We start from the raw sequence: 16,952 nt of genomic DNA on the forward strand, positions 1-16,952 counted from the left end.
GGGCAGCTGCCGGCAGGACAGGCTCCTTGGCCATGCACCAATAGGGTTGGGTGACAACTACTCAGCATTTCAGTCAGTACAAAAAACAGGTGCTAGAGACAAATACACTCACCTTGGGTCCTGGTTGACCCTTCTCACCCTTGTCACCCTGCAAAGGGAGAGAAGGGAGAGGTCAGCACCTTGAGCGGTACCAACTCCACACCGCGCACACATACATCTGAAATTTGCATTGAGGGGCAGAAAGCTGAACAGCAGGTATAGCTTCAGACCGATGGTTGGGGTGGTGGGTGCAGCCACCTCCCCACCACCACCATTGAGGCTGGGGTCCCCAGCACCTCTGTCACAACGTTGATGGAGCTGTGGCTTCGCTCAGTCCCAGTGTTCAACCCCCATCACTCCCTTTGCAGGTTCCGTGTTTCTGTGACCCTGATAATTTTAATTCCTCTTTCCCTCTTCTCTCAGGCTGCTCAGCTCCAACAGCAACCTCCACAGAACCAGGCTTCCTTGCAGCATGTACATCTGTGCTGGATAAGGCATACATACCTGCGGTCCTCTGGGTCCAGGATAGCTAAAGCCAGGTCTGCCTCTGTCACCCTTTAGGAGAAAAAAAAAAAAAGACGCATCAGAAACCAAAACAGGCCTTTCTGGTGATGCCAGTGACAGCCTGAGCTGTTTTTATCTTCTCTCAGGGTGAGACATCCCCAGGAGCTGTGACTTCTGCAGCTGGCCCTGAAACACTGGGAACAGCTGTGCAGAGCAAGGCTTTGCAAGGTCCTGGGGATATCACATGCCAGGGACACCCCTGAATTTGTGCAGGGTGAGGAGTGTAATCAGAGCTGCCTTGGCCAGAGCAAGACCTATATCTCTGCCCAATAGGAAGGCTCAGGTTTAAGCCATTCTGTTTCTGAGGCATGCAAATTTCTGCAGTGGAAACTGCCTTTTTTTTTAATAATTAAAAAAAAAGGACATCAAAATACACGTTCAGGTGCAGAGTTGCATTCATGTACTTTACCTTTGGTCCTGGTGGTCCGGCATCACCTCTTGGGCCCAAGTCACCAGGGTCCCCACGCGATCCCTGCAGGATAGTGTTGGGGAGTGGAGGAAGTGGGTGAGGATGGTCCCTGCAGCTGCCTGGCCACACAGGTGACCATGCTGGAGAAACCAGCTCTTGAGATGATTCTGCAAGATCATCTCCCCTCCAGATGAGGTTATTGTGACAGTGACTGATTCAGCATGTGGGTTCCCACATTCCATGGAGCCACATGGATGTCACAGCACTACTGCCACAGTGGGATGCTGGACTAACCACAGACCCAGGACAAATGGGCACCCAGGGAGCCTCATCTTTCCTCGCTCCATGACCCACTCTGACATGATCCCTTCCACATTGTCATAGGAACACCTGGGACCGAGATTGATGGAGAAGCAGGGAGTCCTGGCTCCTGCAATTTCTCTTTGTCCCAGAAAGGGGTAGCAAGGGGTCTCTGGGCTAATTTTTGAGCATCCCTGAGAAAAAGGCAGGCAGGCTGCCCTCAGGAGGGAAGGTGAAGCCAGCTTATGTCAGTGGGGCAAGCTCTCACTGCAGAGGGAGGACACAGAGTGACTTACTATCTTCCCTGGCTCTCCTACAGCACCTGAAGGGCCTCGGGGTCCTGGTAGTCCTTGGTCTCCCTGCAAAGCAAATCAAGAAGAAAGAACGTACAGAAGCAGGTTCAGGCAGGTGTGCATGAGAAGGAAAGCCAGGTGAGCTGCCCCTGGATAGCAGCAGTGCTCTCCTTCACTCCTGGCTGTCACCAGCCCCTGCTCTGTGCTTACCCTTGCTCCTTTGCTTCCAACCTCACCGGGCAGGCCACGAGGACCCTCTGTACCAGGATCTCCCTGTGAAGTGGGTAAAGATATTTCTGGTCAGGGATGTCTCCAATGCTGTTTGTGTGCATGGCAGCGCTCCTTAGAGTGAGGAGGCATGATGCCATTCTTAAATCTAGTGTTTCTTGGCTAAAAATCACGGTGTCAGGGCAGATTGCACTCTGAACATTTCTCTTATCTCTGAGCTTTTCTACCCTTTATCCCTGCTCTGGATCAAGCCCTGGAAGAAGAGGTTGTACCTGCTGCCACCAGGGCACAGCAGGAGCAGAGCACACATGCAGAGCCCACTGGGATCTGCAATTCCCAGCTCTGGCGATGGATGCTGTGTGGCTGGGCAGTAATGCATCATGCACTGGTCCTGTGCATCTGAGGCTCACTCCCAATGGTCTGGACGGTTGTTTTACTCACTCTTTCTCCTTTGGCTCCAGGAATACCTTTGCTGCCTTTTGTCCCTGGATCTCCACGTCGACCCTTGGCAGACACAGAAAGTCACGTAAATGGGATGCAAAGATGGATGCTACCTAAATAGTGACTCCTGGCTGTTCTGCCTTCTCCCTCTTGGCCTGAGACATCCCCTTGCCCCCTTAGCGAGCATGTGCTTGGCAGCAGGGGAACAGGGATGCCCATGCTGGCACTGCGTGGGGGGTCTTGCCTTTGGCTTTTGGGAAGCTATAGCCAGACTATTCTTTCAGGAGAGTGGTCACTGCAGTGACCACAAACACTTGTGGTTCATTCCCTCAGGGTTAAAGACTGCTTTACTTCCAGCTTATCCGGCATTGCTTTCCCCACCAGATCTCATACAAGGATGCAAGCCAGCTGGGCTCTGGCCTCCTGGTGCTGGTGGAGCCACGATGCTGTATTCTGCCAGGGAACATCATCTTCAACCCACTCCCCAAATTTTGCAGTGCCCCATCACATTAGCTTGGGTCTGCATGGCGCCATTGATGTTGTGACACAGCTGTGATTTCATGCTGCCCTTTTCAGAGCACTTTACTGTAACATCCACCAGATCTCAACTCTGAGCTCCTGTGAGAAGCCAGAGGTTTGGGAAACTTGCCAGACTACAGGCAAAGGGGCTCTGAGCAGAGGCATTTGTGGTTATGTGGGAATACAGGATGCTTCTCTAAGGTGAAATGGTTATCAGGTTTAGGATTATGGAAGTACTGCTCTGTGAAGTTCAGGGAGACATGATCAGCATCTACACATCTTTTGGGATGCAGAAGGCAGGGCAGGCAGGCTAAATGGGGCAGTTTCTCAGAGCTCATCCATGAAACTCCATCAGGCTCCATTCAGACACTTACAGGCTCTCCTTTGGGTCCAGGAGGTCCCGTTTCACCTTTTCTTCCCTTACTTCCAGGAGGCCCTTGAGGTCCAGGGTTGCCTGGAAGTCCCTTGGAGAAGAAAAAGAAATACAATTTGTCGGAAGAGAGGTCAAGGTCACACACACAGAGCTCTTGTCCTGTGTCAAGCAGTCCACCCTTTAGCAGACATGTGCATGAGCATACAGCTTATGCTTCCACACACCCACCACGCCTACATGTCAAAGCTATGTGCACAGGCTCCAGCCTTGGAGCAGTGTGATGCTGTGTCACCCTTCCTCCGTCAACCAGTGCAAAAGCTCATCAACTCTTCCTTACAGCATCTGTTCAGCCCTGCCCAAAGTGGGAGGGCTATTTCAGCCTCTTCCACTATGTCTGAAGTATCTGGCCATCAGCATAGCAAACCCTGGGCTATAAGGTTGAGTGCAGTGGGTAAAGCCTGTGATAGATCTCTGATCAGTTAATCGTTAAAGTTTACTCACATGAATAAAACCAGCCTGCAAACAGTGGCACTGCCACAAACACTGAGGAAGTCATGAGACTGTGGCAGGGGAAACCATGGCCAAACAGGGCCTTTCTACTCAGGAGAAGATGGGAAGAGAAGGAAAGATGCAGTGCAATGTATCAGCTAGAAAGGTAAATCCTTCTAAGTCTATTTTGCCTGCTTTGCTCTGCTCTGGACAGATGCTCGAGACCCATTCTCATTTTGCTCTGGGCAGCTTCAGGGATGTTGTGCAGTCCCCTCTCCTGTTGCCCACATGATGTTTACCACTATACTGGTGGGGACACACATGGCAGGAGAGCTCACTTGAACACCCAGGTGCTTGTCCTTTCTCTGCACTGGTGGGCTAATTTGCAAAATCACCAGGATTCCTTGGCAAACAGTCATCTTTGTGGTGCAGCTGCCCCATGTGGTTACTACTCTGGTTCCTTGTGGAAAAGACCCCAGTATGACACTGGAGACATCTGAACACTGCATGAACCTACCGGGCTTCCTTTTTCTCCTGGAGGTCCCAGGGGTCCACTGCGACCAGGCCGACCAGGATCTCCCTGAAACAGAGAGAAATGCTCATTGCCTGTGCCATCAGCATGTGGCTGTGCACCACTGACACGTGCCATGAGGAGTCCGAGGAGCAGGGCCAGCAAGGCTCTTCCCTCAGCTCCTGTGTCTGGTGATGGGATCCAGTCCCCAGGCAGACAGAGCCTAAGGGGTCCATGAGTAGCGAAGGATTTAAGAGGAAACACAGGCAATGGTGTTTAGCTGACCCCACTGGTGGCCTCTGCCCACACCCTGCCCACTGTTCAGAGTACTTGTACCTTTATGCCTTCATCTCCTCTTTCACCTTGGTCTCCTGCATCTCCTGGGTAGCCATCAGGGCCCTAGGGAGGGAAAGGACAAGGGACCATACATTTTGCAGTGGCAACAATATGCACTTTCCCTGCAGAACAAACCAACTGGCTTAGAGAGTTGCTCTAGAGACTAAAATAGTTTCTGCTTGTTGCTAGTGTTGATGAAAGAAGCAGCTCCTCCTCTCTGTGTGGAGGGAAGGGACACTGTGGGATCCCAGATTACTTGCCCATGGAAAGAAGGCACAAAATATTCAGGCTGTGCTCCCCATTCTGGGGATCCCAGACTTGGGATCAGATCATGCAATTGGTTGGAAAATGGGCCAGTAACCTCTTGTTGGCCATATCTCTCTGCATATGCAGCTCATTCAGCAGCTAAAGTTGGGGTGATACTTCTGATGTGCCTGGTGAAAGAGGAAGCATTCCTACCTTGTCACCAGGGTCTCCCTTGCAGCCCGGTGGTCCAATTCTCCCCAGCTTGCCCTAGAGAGATAGCATTCAAAAGAAGACACAGAAGCTGTAGGTGTCTGAAGGGAAAATACAGCTTTCCTGTTAACAGTTACTAATTTTTAACATTATTCACTGACCATACCTGCAATCAGTTAAAGAATAAATAGTGTCTTCCTTTAAACAGGAGTGTGGTGTGCAGGGTCAAACAGACAAGGAGAAAGTAGTTGAAACACCCCAAGTGGTAGCACAGGTGTTGGTGGGAATTCAAGCACATTAATCCCACACACATGACCTGGTTGATGGACACGTCCCTTCACTGAGGCTGGATTTGGTCATCACTCACGCCCATGGTCCTCCACTGTGCATCTTGTGTCAGAGTAGCTCAGGTTCACAGGAACCTGAGGCAGTGACCACCTTGCCCTGCGCCATGAAACAGCTTTGCCAGCAGCACTTAAACAGCTCGCCCTGGCTAAAGAGCAGCGATGACTGAAGGACTTTTGTGTTTTAGAGCATCAGTGGCTTTTTAGTAGTGGGAAGAATTGGTATTATCTCACAGATGTACTTGGTTGAGTATACGAGCAAGTGCAGAGCAAAACCAACGTGTGCTGGCCAGCAGACAAAGCCAGCTGAAATAATCTCAAATTTGACTATCCTGCTGTGGCACATCTGCATGGCATGCAGATCTAAGGGAGGTTGTGGCCCTCTACACTTACTACAGAGGGGACAGAGGACTTCAGGGACTTTGTTACAAGGTACTTGAACCTGGCTTTAGGGCTTTAGTCTTAAGAACAAGCAGTATCTTAGAGATTAAATCCCAGATGAAATCTGCAATGGACTGCCTTGAAAATCTAATTTCTGCAAAACTTTCTGTGTACATGTCCTGTAGGGGTCACTAACACCCAAGATATCTACACCCAGATGATCTGGCCATATCACCTCCTGCAGCAGCACAGCCCGGGTTACACACCGAATTCCTGCAGAGAGCTTGCTGATGAAGCGATAGCACTTCTGTGACCCGAATTAATCCACCTCCAGCTACCTCACGTATTTCTACAGGACATGCAGAATAATTGCAAATAAGTTCATAGAAACCTCAGTCAGAACAAATAGCTAGCGTGTGGGATGGGAGAAGCAAAACAGCCTGTGGAGACAAGGGTAGGTAAAGAAATGGAACAGCAGGAATGACATTACAAGGTGCTCCCAAATGGTGTTACCTTCTGTCCATCGGTGCCATTCCTGCCTGCCAAACCAGCGGCACCCTGGCATCAAGGGGAAAAAAGATGGATCAGTGATCTGTTGACACACTCAAGGCTTGGTAGCTGGAACAACATGCAAGCTAGAAAATGTCCTTTCTTACCCTCCGTCCATCGGATCCAATCTCGCCCTGGGGGGAGAAGAGAACAGGCGTCAGCTGGTCTGCCTACCTCACTCCCACCCATTTAGCTCAGTGAAAACATCCACACTTCCCAAGATCATGAGCAATGCCCGAAGGAGACAGTCTTTGGGATGCCCCTGGAAATCCCCACCCACCTCCATGTCCTCAATTACATATTAATAGGGTTGTTATTCTCCCCATTACAGCTAAACTCTCCCTCTTTGCAACAGAAAGGTGTGTGTCCCTTGCCAAGTGCCCAGAGAGTCATTTAGTCTCTTCCTTCTCACCTTCTCGCCTTTCAGCCCTGGGACACCCTAGACAAAAAGAAAATATGAAAAATGCTGTGTTAGTGCTCGGGGATCAGCAGAAGCAGAGGTACCGGCGTGCCGGGGTCTTGTGTGGTAAACAACCAGGTGGAGAGGGAGAAGCAGTGCTCTGCCCGCTTCACCAAAAATCAACGAATGCAAAGAGCTCAGTCACCAGCTACAGGGTTCTTACCTTGGGACCAGGGTATCCGATCGGCCCTTCGATACCTGGGTCACCCTTAAGGGAAGAAGACATGGAGAGTTAGCTTGAGCACAGCAGTGCTGCAGCCCCAGCTAATGCACGGGCAGCACTGATGGCTGTAGCAGGTGGGGGGACTTTCCACAACTCACCTGTCGTCCCTTCAGCCCAGGGGAGCCTGGCTCACCCATGTTCCCCTTTGCACCCTAAGGAAAGAAAAAAACCCAATATAAGTCAGGGCTTGGTGCTAACTGTGAGAAAATGGCAATTTCTGGAAGCACTGGGCTCACTGTGGGTGCTCCTACAGAGATTGGGGCAGCATGCTGGTGGAGTGGGACCTGCTTTATTTCAGGGAAGTTGGGGAAAGGCTGTATGGGGATGGGAGCACACAGAGCTGGGGATAGGAGAACGGCACACCCTGTACATGTAAGAGCTCTTCTCTTGAGGGTGAGAGAATTGGAGACAACTGCTGCCTCACTTCTGTGCTTGTGCTTCATGTGTAACTTGTCTCTTCCCACAAGCATCTAAATATCCAGAGGAACTGCTAAGATCTTCAGACAAGCCTTTTCTCCCACGCTCTTTTGTGTGTCTCTAGTTCCCCTCTATGCTCAGTTTGATGGGGATCCTGGAGGTGTCAGTGTTACCTCCCATAACCAGATAAGCTGGGTGTCAATATGGGCGATGCCCAGCTGCCTCTCTGTGCTGGTGTCAATGCATCAGCCTTGGCATGGACACAAAGAGACACTGGTGCTGGCTGTGCGCTCTGTTCACTGCAGCATGGCAGTCTCTCAGGGCCAGGAGAGATGCTGGAGAGTTCTTTCCCACCTGGGTGCTAAGCCTGAGAAGGCTGCTGCAGCTGAGGTGGGATCTAGGACATTCTGCAGTGTCTGTGGCAGGCACTGGCATTATTCTCTTCCCACAGGTTAGGGTGATTTACCTTCTGCCCTCGGTATCCCTTGGGACCGGGTGGACCTGTAATCTCCAGGCAGCTCATCTTGTAGCACTGAAATACAGAAGAAATTAAACAGGAGGTGTAACCCCCACGCTGCAGCGTGCCAGCTGCTTCATGCATTGAGCCAGTGTGCACCTGAAGATTGGTTCTGCACCATGGTTCTCCATGCACCCCTCCCTGTGACTGCAGTGCTAAAAAGTACTACGGCTCCAGCTGGCTCAGAGTTGAGGCAGCAACAAGCATGCAAAAAAATGCTGCCCATAAATTAAAAGCAGAAAGTTGCCACAGGCACATTCATTATGGCTTGGCTCTGGGCTCAAACTGAAGGAACAGGACTCCTAAGTGTCAGGTGAGGTGGTGTGGGCTTGCTCTTCTGGGGCCATCATGGGCTGTGCATGCCCTCTGGAGCATTGCTCTGCACAGTCATCCCTAGGTATGCCTGTCCATGTGATACCAGCAGGGCAGGACCTTCAGCTTGTGCAGCACCTATAAAATATGCCTCTGAAGTGATTCAATTAGTCTATTCAACAGACCTGAATTCATGACAGGTGAGGGGGAGGCAGAGAGTGAAGAGTCCAGTGTATGGCATTTTAATCACTGGGTAAGGGGACAGGTCCCCAGGATCTGCACTAATCCACGGGTGGACAGAGACCCACCCTGTGCAGCTCACTGCAAAATCTGGCCTGATACTTCGGGGTACAAGCTGGTCTGCTCTAAGTGAGGCAACTTAAACCTGTGTCATGTGGCAGTGATGTAAAGATGCTGCTCACTCACCTCTCCGTAGGCTTCATGTTTCTGCAAAGGAGAAAAGAGGATGAACAGAATCAGTTAAGGTGGTAATCCCCAGCATCACGGCCTTGAAGGTGTGTGTGATGGTAAGGGAGAGAAGGTGGTAAAGGTCCCATGGCTTTAAAGATGTCCTCAGCAGAGTCCCCAATTAAAAGGTGAGGCCTCGAAGACCATGCTGATGGTGAGCACATGTCTCAGTGCTGCATACTCTTTCACATACCCCTGGATGGGGAGTAGCCTGGGGTATGGGTCTGGCCTTCAGCAAGCCAGGACTAGGGTGGCAGCCTGCCCAGATGTACCGTGGAACAGAGTCCTGGTTAAGCACCTAACCAGAGAAATCAGAGATGCTCAAGACTCTGTTTGGCCTGTAAGTGCTAAAAGGACACAAAAAAGGAAGAGAAAAAAAACAGAGGCTTTTCTCTACTACAAGTGATCTCTAGAGCCCTGCCAAAACCCACTGTGGGGCCACTTGGAAAACATCCCCCCTGATCCATGCGCTGCTTCTCTTGTCCCCCCGTTATACTCCCTGCACCTCAGACAGCACTCCGTACCATAGCTTGGATTATCCTGTCGATGGTGTTCACATCGATGTCCAGGGTGTCCTTCTGCGTGATGGCATAGTTGTTGCGGTACAGCTCGTGCGGCAGGTTGGCGATCTCCCGCAGCCCCTGCTCATAGACGTTCTCACTGGGGGCCACTGCGAAGAGCTTGATCCCCATGTCTCGCGCCCTCTCAGCCTGCACCTTCATCCCCCCACAGGGGCTGCCAGTAACGTGGCCATCAGTGATGACTATTGCAAAGTTCACACCTGAGGCCATCTGTGTCTGGATCTGCTCCGTCATGTTGGAGATAGCACAGTCCGTAAAGGTGCCCCGGCCAAGGTAGTTAATGGCAGACAGCCTGGGGAGGTATATGTCTTTGCTGCTCGTTAAAGGGCTGTAAATTTCCACCACATCTGAGTAATGAAGTCCACCAAACTGCCAAGTGATATAGACTTGGTTCTGGTAGAGCTCATTCTCCAGTTTATCGATGAACACAGGGATGAACCGCTTTATTTGATCCACGAGGCTCTGGATAGGCACAGTCTGCAGAGCAACACTCTCTGAGGTGTCAATGATGAAGTACACATTGATGGGGCAGTTCCTCTTTTCTGCAGGGAGACAATTATTCAGATCATGTCAGAGGACTTCACGCACCACTGCACCACCTTCACTGCCCCCCAGAAACCCGGACTGAGAAGCGTATATAGACAGCACACAGAGGACAGCACATAGAGTTGTGAAGAGAGCAAACAACAGCATGAGGTTTGATATTCAGCTTCCTGCGAGTGTGTTGCAGCTCTTACTAATCAGGAGTTATTTCCACCTGGGTTGGAGGAAATGAGGAAACTGAGGACTAAGTGCTGGGATTAAACAAAGAAGAACAAGGTTATGACTTGCTCTCCTGCACTAAATGAATGCTCCACCTGCCAGGCTGCTGCTTGCTCTCTGATTTATAAACATTTTGAAAAAGGTCATACCCAAGTGTGACACTGGAAAAAGCACAAGTCCCACCCAGCTCTAGCAGAATCATCTGTGTTCAGGTCAGATGACTCTCCAGTGCCCAGGACTTCAAAATCCTAAGATCTGCTGAGTAATGAATCAATCTTCAAAATCTTGCAATTTTTTGTAAAAGCCAGGATGGACACGTAAATCACCTCCTCTGCATTGCGAGTGAACAGCTCTCAAATCATCAAATTCTAAGTGGGCTACTTTCTGACATCAGATACAGACCTGAGCTACCTGGTATTTATTACTGCATCATCTGGGAGAAGCCACCACTGACAGACCCCAGCTCTTCAATCTCTACCTCTCTGCACTCAAGTGTAAACCCGGAAATGGGAGTTTTGGTGGATGGAGGATGGTGTTCCTTACAGATGGATCGCTACCCCAGGGCACTGCCCAGGAGTGCAAAAGGGCAGGAGAGGTATAACGTGCCACTGTCAGCTCCTTGGGAGCAGGCTCTACAACTGAGAATGGCCATTGCTTTCGGCAAAATTGCTGTCTACAAAGAAGAGAGAAACCCAAGTTATCTGGTTAATACCTGCACAGGAGACAGGACTGACATCTCCAGGATCCACATCAAGCTGAGCATGGAGAGGAACTAGAGCCACACAAAGGAGAGTGGAAAAAAAGGCTTGTCGGAACATCTTAGTAGTTCCTCTGGATATTTAGATGCCTGCGGGAAAAGACAAGTTACATGTTAAGCACAATATACAACCTCCTAGCTCTGATAAGAAGATGCAAAGCTAGCCCATGCTCCTTGTAAACCCTGTCCGTGAAAAACATGACCTCTCCATCACTGTGAGTTGGCGAATGATTTAAAACTGCTTTAGCTTCTCTGTCAGTCTGAAGGAAGGGATCAGGTGATGGAGCTACGGACAGTGGATCAGGATCTTCTTATTTCCTGGTTTCTCTCCAGGTGTGTCTCTGGTTGCCCCATGCCCATACTGAATCCATCATGCCTGATCCATGCAGACATAGCATCCATGCTCCTCTCTTCTTCTGCTTGGTCAGACCACTAGTGAAGGTGTGCAGCAAATCCTTTACACTTCTAACTCACCACATGGGTTTGGTGATGCCTGTGTACACTGAAAAGGTACAAAACCCTATGCTTAAGCATGCTGCTTTGTAGCCTGCACAAACCATAGAGTGAAGGGATGAATAAACAAGCACTTGAAGAAATGAACATCTTTAGCGTTCAACCCATCACTGGGCCTCCAATGTCCAGCTGCACATGGGAGTATATTTTGTGTAGGGTTATGATAACTTAAGCAGAAGCAGAGTTAGAGCTCTAGTCTGAAAAGTTCTTGGGAATGTGTGTAAGTGTTCAGAGGAACCCAGGATTTGAAAGGATATTCACAGACAAAACCCAAGCAACACTTATCAACAGCAAAGAATATGGAGGACGAGGCAACACTTGCCTTTACGTCTAGATGACAATCGCACTAACCAGCATGGCCCCTTGATGGCACATGGGCCAAGTAGCAGCATAGACACTTTTCTGCTTGGTGGTCACCACAAGACAAAACAAAAAGGGCCATGTGTGATTTCTGTTAGGAAAAGAAGGTCCAAGTCCAGTCAGAGAGCATCTTAAATGGCTTTTTTGCGTAGCTCTTGGAAGAGTCCAAGGCTTAAATGGACACTGAGAGTGCATTCGGTTGCATTGGCTGTGCAGGGGGAGGGCACGTTAGTAATGTACCTGAGCTGCTGCCTTAGTTGCACAAGAAACAGCATTACCTGAAGAATACAGACAGCTCAGCTCCTCCTGCATCTCTCTAGATACCTCTTTCCACATGGTGACCAGCTACTCCCTGGTGGGACTGTCCTCTTCCAGTTTACACTGCAAGCTGCAGCACATCACAGGGTTCTGCAGACTGGTTTATGCAAGACAGGCTGGTTCTTATCAGTGCTGCCTATATACTTAAAACAGTGAAAGCCTTTCTTCCTTACTAAGGCTTGTGCATATGCTAACAGGCCTGTGAGAGCCAGAGCTCAGGCTGGATTTTAGATAGGGGAAGGAGAAACCCTCATGCTCTTTGGAGATCTCCTGGGGAAGGGGACAAGATGTACAGAGATCCGAAAGCTTTGGGAACACCAACCTGAGGTGCTTCACCAACATGGCTCAGCAAAGCCCTCTGACATGGCGGGCCTCTCACGTGCCTCCAGCTCAGCAACCAAATGTCCCTACCAAGCAGTCTGTGGGTCCTTTTCCCCAACCCAGCTCAGAAAGGCTGCACAGTTGCTTGCAAAGAGACCTGACTGTGGCCTTATGAAGTCCCTGCATAGGTAAGTGTGGCTCAGTACACACTGTGCTGCAGGGAACAGAAGAGGTACCGTAAGGATAAAATACTGTAATGATAAAGGGGTATTTTAGTTAAGATCAAGACTTCCTCCCTCTAGCCTTATTACAGGCTTCCGTCGCCTTGTTTGCCCTCCACAAAGCAGAGCTGCAGGAGAGCCTGATCTCTTGTAAGACACAACAGCTTTGTGTCTTCAGACAGCACCATTTTAGAGCTAGTCTTCCGTGATGGCTGTGGAAGCTGGAGACATCAGCTTTTGGAGAGGCTGGGAGCACTGGAGTCCTTGGCCAAGTGTCTGACTCACAGGTCACCGCATCCCGAGTTTAACCGCCTCCCTCCTTTGCTCCCTCCCGCCATGTGTGTGTGGGTGGGAAAGGCGCTGTGCAGAACTGCGGCTCTCTGGCAGAGCTGCGAGGAGCAGTCAAACTGCAGAGGCAGGCAGGGCCAGCTCTGCCACAGGACGGCCCCTGCCTGCCGTCCTCTCGGGGCTTTGCACTGGATCAGTGAGGCGCCATGGCCTTTGTCTCTACACCAGCAGAAAAGTGACAGCTGAAAACACTAGAGACGGACACTCTGTCACAGGCACTCTGTCTCCCTCAGAGGGGATCTCTGTGCCTCGAGCCATGTTAGTTCTCTGCTCTGCCACCATCCCACCTGCTCAATAACAGTGAATGGACACACAGAGGGGGAGGACACCCTAAGGGGTCTTCAAGGTTGGGGTGGGCAACAGTGCCTATTTTGTAATCCTCAGAGAACTATCAGTTGTTGCAATTCTCTCACAAATTTCATAATATTCAATAAAGCCCTACTTTAAAGCCCTGCCCCCTGCCACGAAATTCTCAAATTAAAATCTCAGATTTCACCAGTAAAAGGGTTGCATTGGCTGTGCAGGGGGCTAATGCATTTTCTGGATGTTGAAGACAATTTTTGAACACTGACAGTCCAGAAAACTAATGGAAAGAGCAAACCAGGAGCTGACTCATTACGTTTGAATACTAGGGTCTGCCCATCCTGTTCTTCCTTGACCTTTCTCTCTCTGCAAGAGCAGGACCATGATACTGTAAGAGCAAGGCCTTACAAGGCCTTCCCTTGAAATTTCCTTCTCTCAGTATTTGTACTGTTGAGTGATGCATGAGATGCACACAAGAAAAAAAAAAAAAAAAAAACAACCCAAAAAAACCCACCAGGGAATCTCAAGCAGTGGTTTTGGGTCCTCTGAACAGATTTTGAGGGCGCTGCTTTGCATCATCTTCCCTGCATTAGGGTCTATGCTCCTACCTAATGCCTCAGGTGCTCAGCAGAAAAAAATGCATGGTCTGTGCTGCTCCCACACTCAGATCCCAGGTGACCTGGCTATTGCTCACATAATTGCAAAAGTATATGGAGTTACCTACACAGATCCCTGAAAAAAACAGTGGTCTTGCAGAAGGATCTGAGTTCTCTGCTTATGGGTACTTCTTTCCACCCTGAGCAACTGAACCAAATGTAATCTTATGGCAAATAAATGACTTGCAACGACTCTTTCAAATGTGCAAATTACAGTCAACTTATTTGCACTCTCACATCTGATTATCAGATCAGATTTTAATGCACTAAAAAGATCACTTCATGTGCCTGGCTGGGCAGAGCTATGGTCTGTCTTATCCCACACACTGACATTTCTTAAGTTCCTCCTGGTGCACTGTGTATTTCTCCTTCCATACCACAACACCTATGCTGAGCAAATTGATCCCAGATTTACAAAATTCAGGCTCTCTGCTCTCTAAACTAACTCTGCCTGCAAGGAGCTTATTTAAAGGCACAAAAATTGAATTACTCCCAAGAAAGGAGAATTGTATTAGCTATGACATATGCAGAATAAAGTCTGAAACTCCACTGCCGCTCTGACATGGGCCCAGTCCCAACTTTTTCATGGCTATGCTCAGTGGGCAGTGTCTCTGGTGCCACCCACTTGTGCAGGCAGCATTTTGCTCCACTCAAATGTTTGCTAAATAAAACCCGGGGAAAAAAGAAAAAAAAATAAAAAAAAAAGAAAACAAAGAAAAAAAAAAAAAGGAAAAAAAAAGGTGTCCCAATTTTGAACAAAATCTCTTATAAATGCACCTCATCTTTATCATTTGCGTGCCCACGGTGGTTTGCACATTGCGGCAGAGGGAAATTTCAGTGTTTCTCGCAGTCACTACCCAAACGTGCCCTGTCGCTTAGTCCCTCAGCACACCACACAAGGGGAAGGTTTCCTGACAGATACAGGGAGCCCAGCAATTCTCCAGCTCTCCAACTGCAACTATCTGGGCACTTCAGGCAGGGGAAGCCCAGGCTGCAGCAAGGTGCTCTGGCTGCAGGACTGTGCCTGACCCCCGGGTGGATGCTGCAGCCCCCTGGAGCTTTGGCTCTGGCAGATAGAAACCTCCATTTACAGCACTCGTGTGGACCCCTGCCACCAAAAAAATAGCTGAACCGAGGAGGCAAGCACAACGAGCTCTCAGGAATTGCCAAATGTGCTGTTGCCCCTATAGAGATAACCCACCCCCAAGCTATAGAGAAGCTTGCGTTTATGAAACTCAGTTTAACTAGGAGACATGAATCACTGATTAGTCCAATCCGTATATTCTGAAATTCCAAAAATCAAAGAGGAATCATGCGGCAGATCAGCAAGTACCGTGCTGCTGGTGCAGGCACCGCTTCTCTCTGTTGTGGCCGGTGAACTCAAATCAGTTGCCCCAAGGAAGGATTTGGTTCAACAAACTACACCTCCAGCCCTGGCAGATGAAGAGTGTGTAGCTCACAATATCTGCACCTGGAAAAAAATCTTGGAAAAACTCCTGAACTACCTAAAAGCTGAAAGCAAATCAGATCTCTTAGGGCAGGCACTGCCCAAACACGCCGTGCCCGAGGCGAGCACCTCGCTGGAGAGCCCGTGGGCTGCATCAGGGGCCCAGGCACATGCTGGGACCCCTGAGCCTGGCTCTGCTGGTCCTAAACTGGAGACGCCACACAACCACTGTACAAGGAGAGGAAAACTGCCTACCTGGAAAACGAGGTCATCCAAACTGCCTCCAAAAAGCCTCCAAAATGCCAGGAAAAGAGTTTGTGAAGTGGCCCGTATCAGGAAGGCTCCTGCATCCCCAGCTGGAAGGGAAAGCTCCCGGGCTCGGGGCGCTGGGTGCGGAGGAGCGGCCGGGAGCAGCAGAGGCGTCTCCAGCACAGTCCCTTTACTCCCTCGCTGCCTGGAACTGCCCTCTATATTCCTCCTCCTTCAAAATCAGGCAGAGCCTCATTTGCAGTAGCTCCAGACATCCACGGAGAGTCACTGTGGGTCCACCGACACCTCGGGCCAGTCCCCTCCCACCCGCTCCCCGCCCGGGGCGGATGCTGGGCTGGGGCGAGGTTGTCATCTTCCGAGCTGAAGGCAGTTTTGTTTTACACGAGCTGGAAGAAATCGCTTTTTTCCATGATGAGAAGTCCCTTTTCGTGGCTGGCATTGCTGCCCCACATATTTGTACCTTCAGAGAGTGTTCCTATTTCTCCCCCCCCCCCCCCCCCCCCCCCCTTCCCCTTCCCATCCTAGTAACGTGTCCTGACTGGAACAAATAAAACAAGAACATTTCAAAAAAGAGCAGCTTGCATCTTAGCCTTTGCCAGTATCCAAGTCTTGCTCAGAGTCACCCAAGTCTGAGTGTTACCTCTTTGTGTTTATTTCTGGGTTTTGGTTTTTTGTTGTTGGGTTGGGTTTTGGTTTGTTTTGGGGGTTTTTGTTTGTGTTTGTTTTTGTTTTGTTTGGGTTTTTTTAAATTCTATTTTTAATTTAACAGGCAATTTTTAGCTTTCCTAAATGAAAAATAGGGGCAAGTGTCACAACAAAATATGGAGAACGGCAATGACTTTCAGGAACATGGCTTTTTATCTCTTGAGTTATGACTTTCTGTCTCCAAACTCTGGTGTAAATGGACAGTGTGAAGGGACCACAACCAGGCCACAGCTGCCAGACAAGGTAATCGCAATGGGGAAACCCAATTTAACTCTCATTTAACTCTGTTGGCCCCAAGTAGTGACAAAAGCAAAGGGTTTGTCTCAAGAGATCTTGAAGTAAGTTGCTAACCACCAGTCCTGATCTATGGATCACGTTGACTGGGCTGTTTGTGTTTGTGAAAACATTTGAACTATCAGATTAAAATAATAAATCCTACTCTGTGTAGCTGGCTGTGCTTAGAAAGGTACATTTCTGGAGTATCTTCTGTGTCAGCATCTTTACCAGAAGTACTCTGGTGGACTTGGCAGTATTAGGTTTATGGTTGGAATCGATGATGTTAGTGGTATTTCCCAACCTATGGATTCTATGATTCTGTGATACTCAAGCAGCGCAGACGTAAGCTAGAATTTTACGTGCCCATTTTCGCGTTTATCTCAAAGCCCTGTGACAGAAGCAGGACTCATTCTGGAGCAAGGGCACACTGAAGAACAAGCATACCTGAGAAATAAGACATTTCTCACTGATCATGAGATGTCTAA

General features: G+C 49.5%; 1 protein-coding gene across 2 annotated transcripts in view; it reads right to left on the bottom strand.

Moving 5' to 3' along the window:
* COL6A2 (collagen type VI alpha 2 chain) overlaps window positions 1-15,663 on the bottom strand; it is a 28,902-nt gene extending 13,239 nt beyond the window's left edge. For both annotated transcript variants that reach the window (XM_074910480.1, XM_074910482.1), the window contains exons 1-20: window positions 15,472-15,663; window positions 10,685-10,819; window positions 9,154-9,752; window positions 8,588-8,608; window positions 7,799-7,864; window positions 7,014-7,067; window positions 6,856-6,900; window positions 6,645-6,671; window positions 6,340-6,366; window positions 6,197-6,241; window positions 4,962-5,015; window positions 4,503-4,565; window positions 4,173-4,235; window positions 3,168-3,257; window positions 2,275-2,337; window positions 1,816-1,878; window positions 1,609-1,671; window positions 1,013-1,075; window positions 544-594; window positions 113-148 (exon numbers count right to left, since the gene is read on the bottom strand). In XM_074910480.1, coding sequence (XP_074766581.1) covers window positions 113-148; window positions 544-594; window positions 1,013-1,075; window positions 1,609-1,671; window positions 1,816-1,878; window positions 2,275-2,337; window positions 3,168-3,257; window positions 4,173-4,235; window positions 4,503-4,565; window positions 4,962-5,015; window positions 6,197-6,241; window positions 6,340-6,366; window positions 6,645-6,671; window positions 6,856-6,900; window positions 7,014-7,067; window positions 7,799-7,864; window positions 8,588-8,608; window positions 9,154-9,752; window positions 10,685-10,790 — 1,599 coding nt within the window. In that variant the 5' untranslated portion in view covers window positions 10,791-10,819; window positions 15,472-15,663. The remainder of the gene's footprint in view (window positions 1-112; window positions 149-543; window positions 595-1,012; window positions 1,076-1,608; window positions 1,672-1,815; window positions 1,879-2,274; window positions 2,338-3,167; window positions 3,258-4,172; window positions 4,236-4,502; window positions 4,566-4,961; window positions 5,016-6,196; window positions 6,242-6,339; window positions 6,367-6,644; window positions 6,672-6,855; window positions 6,901-7,013; window positions 7,068-7,798; window positions 7,865-8,587; window positions 8,609-9,153; window positions 9,753-10,684; window positions 10,820-15,471) is intronic.
* Window positions 15,664-16,952: the final 1,289 nt, after the last annotated feature.

Source organism: Athene noctua, chromosome 7 (assembly GCF_965140245.1).
Source record: "Athene noctua chromosome 7, bAthNoc1.hap1.1, whole genome shotgun sequence".
Taxonomy (NCBI): Eukaryota; Metazoa; Chordata; class Aves; order Strigiformes; family Strigidae; genus Athene; species Athene noctua.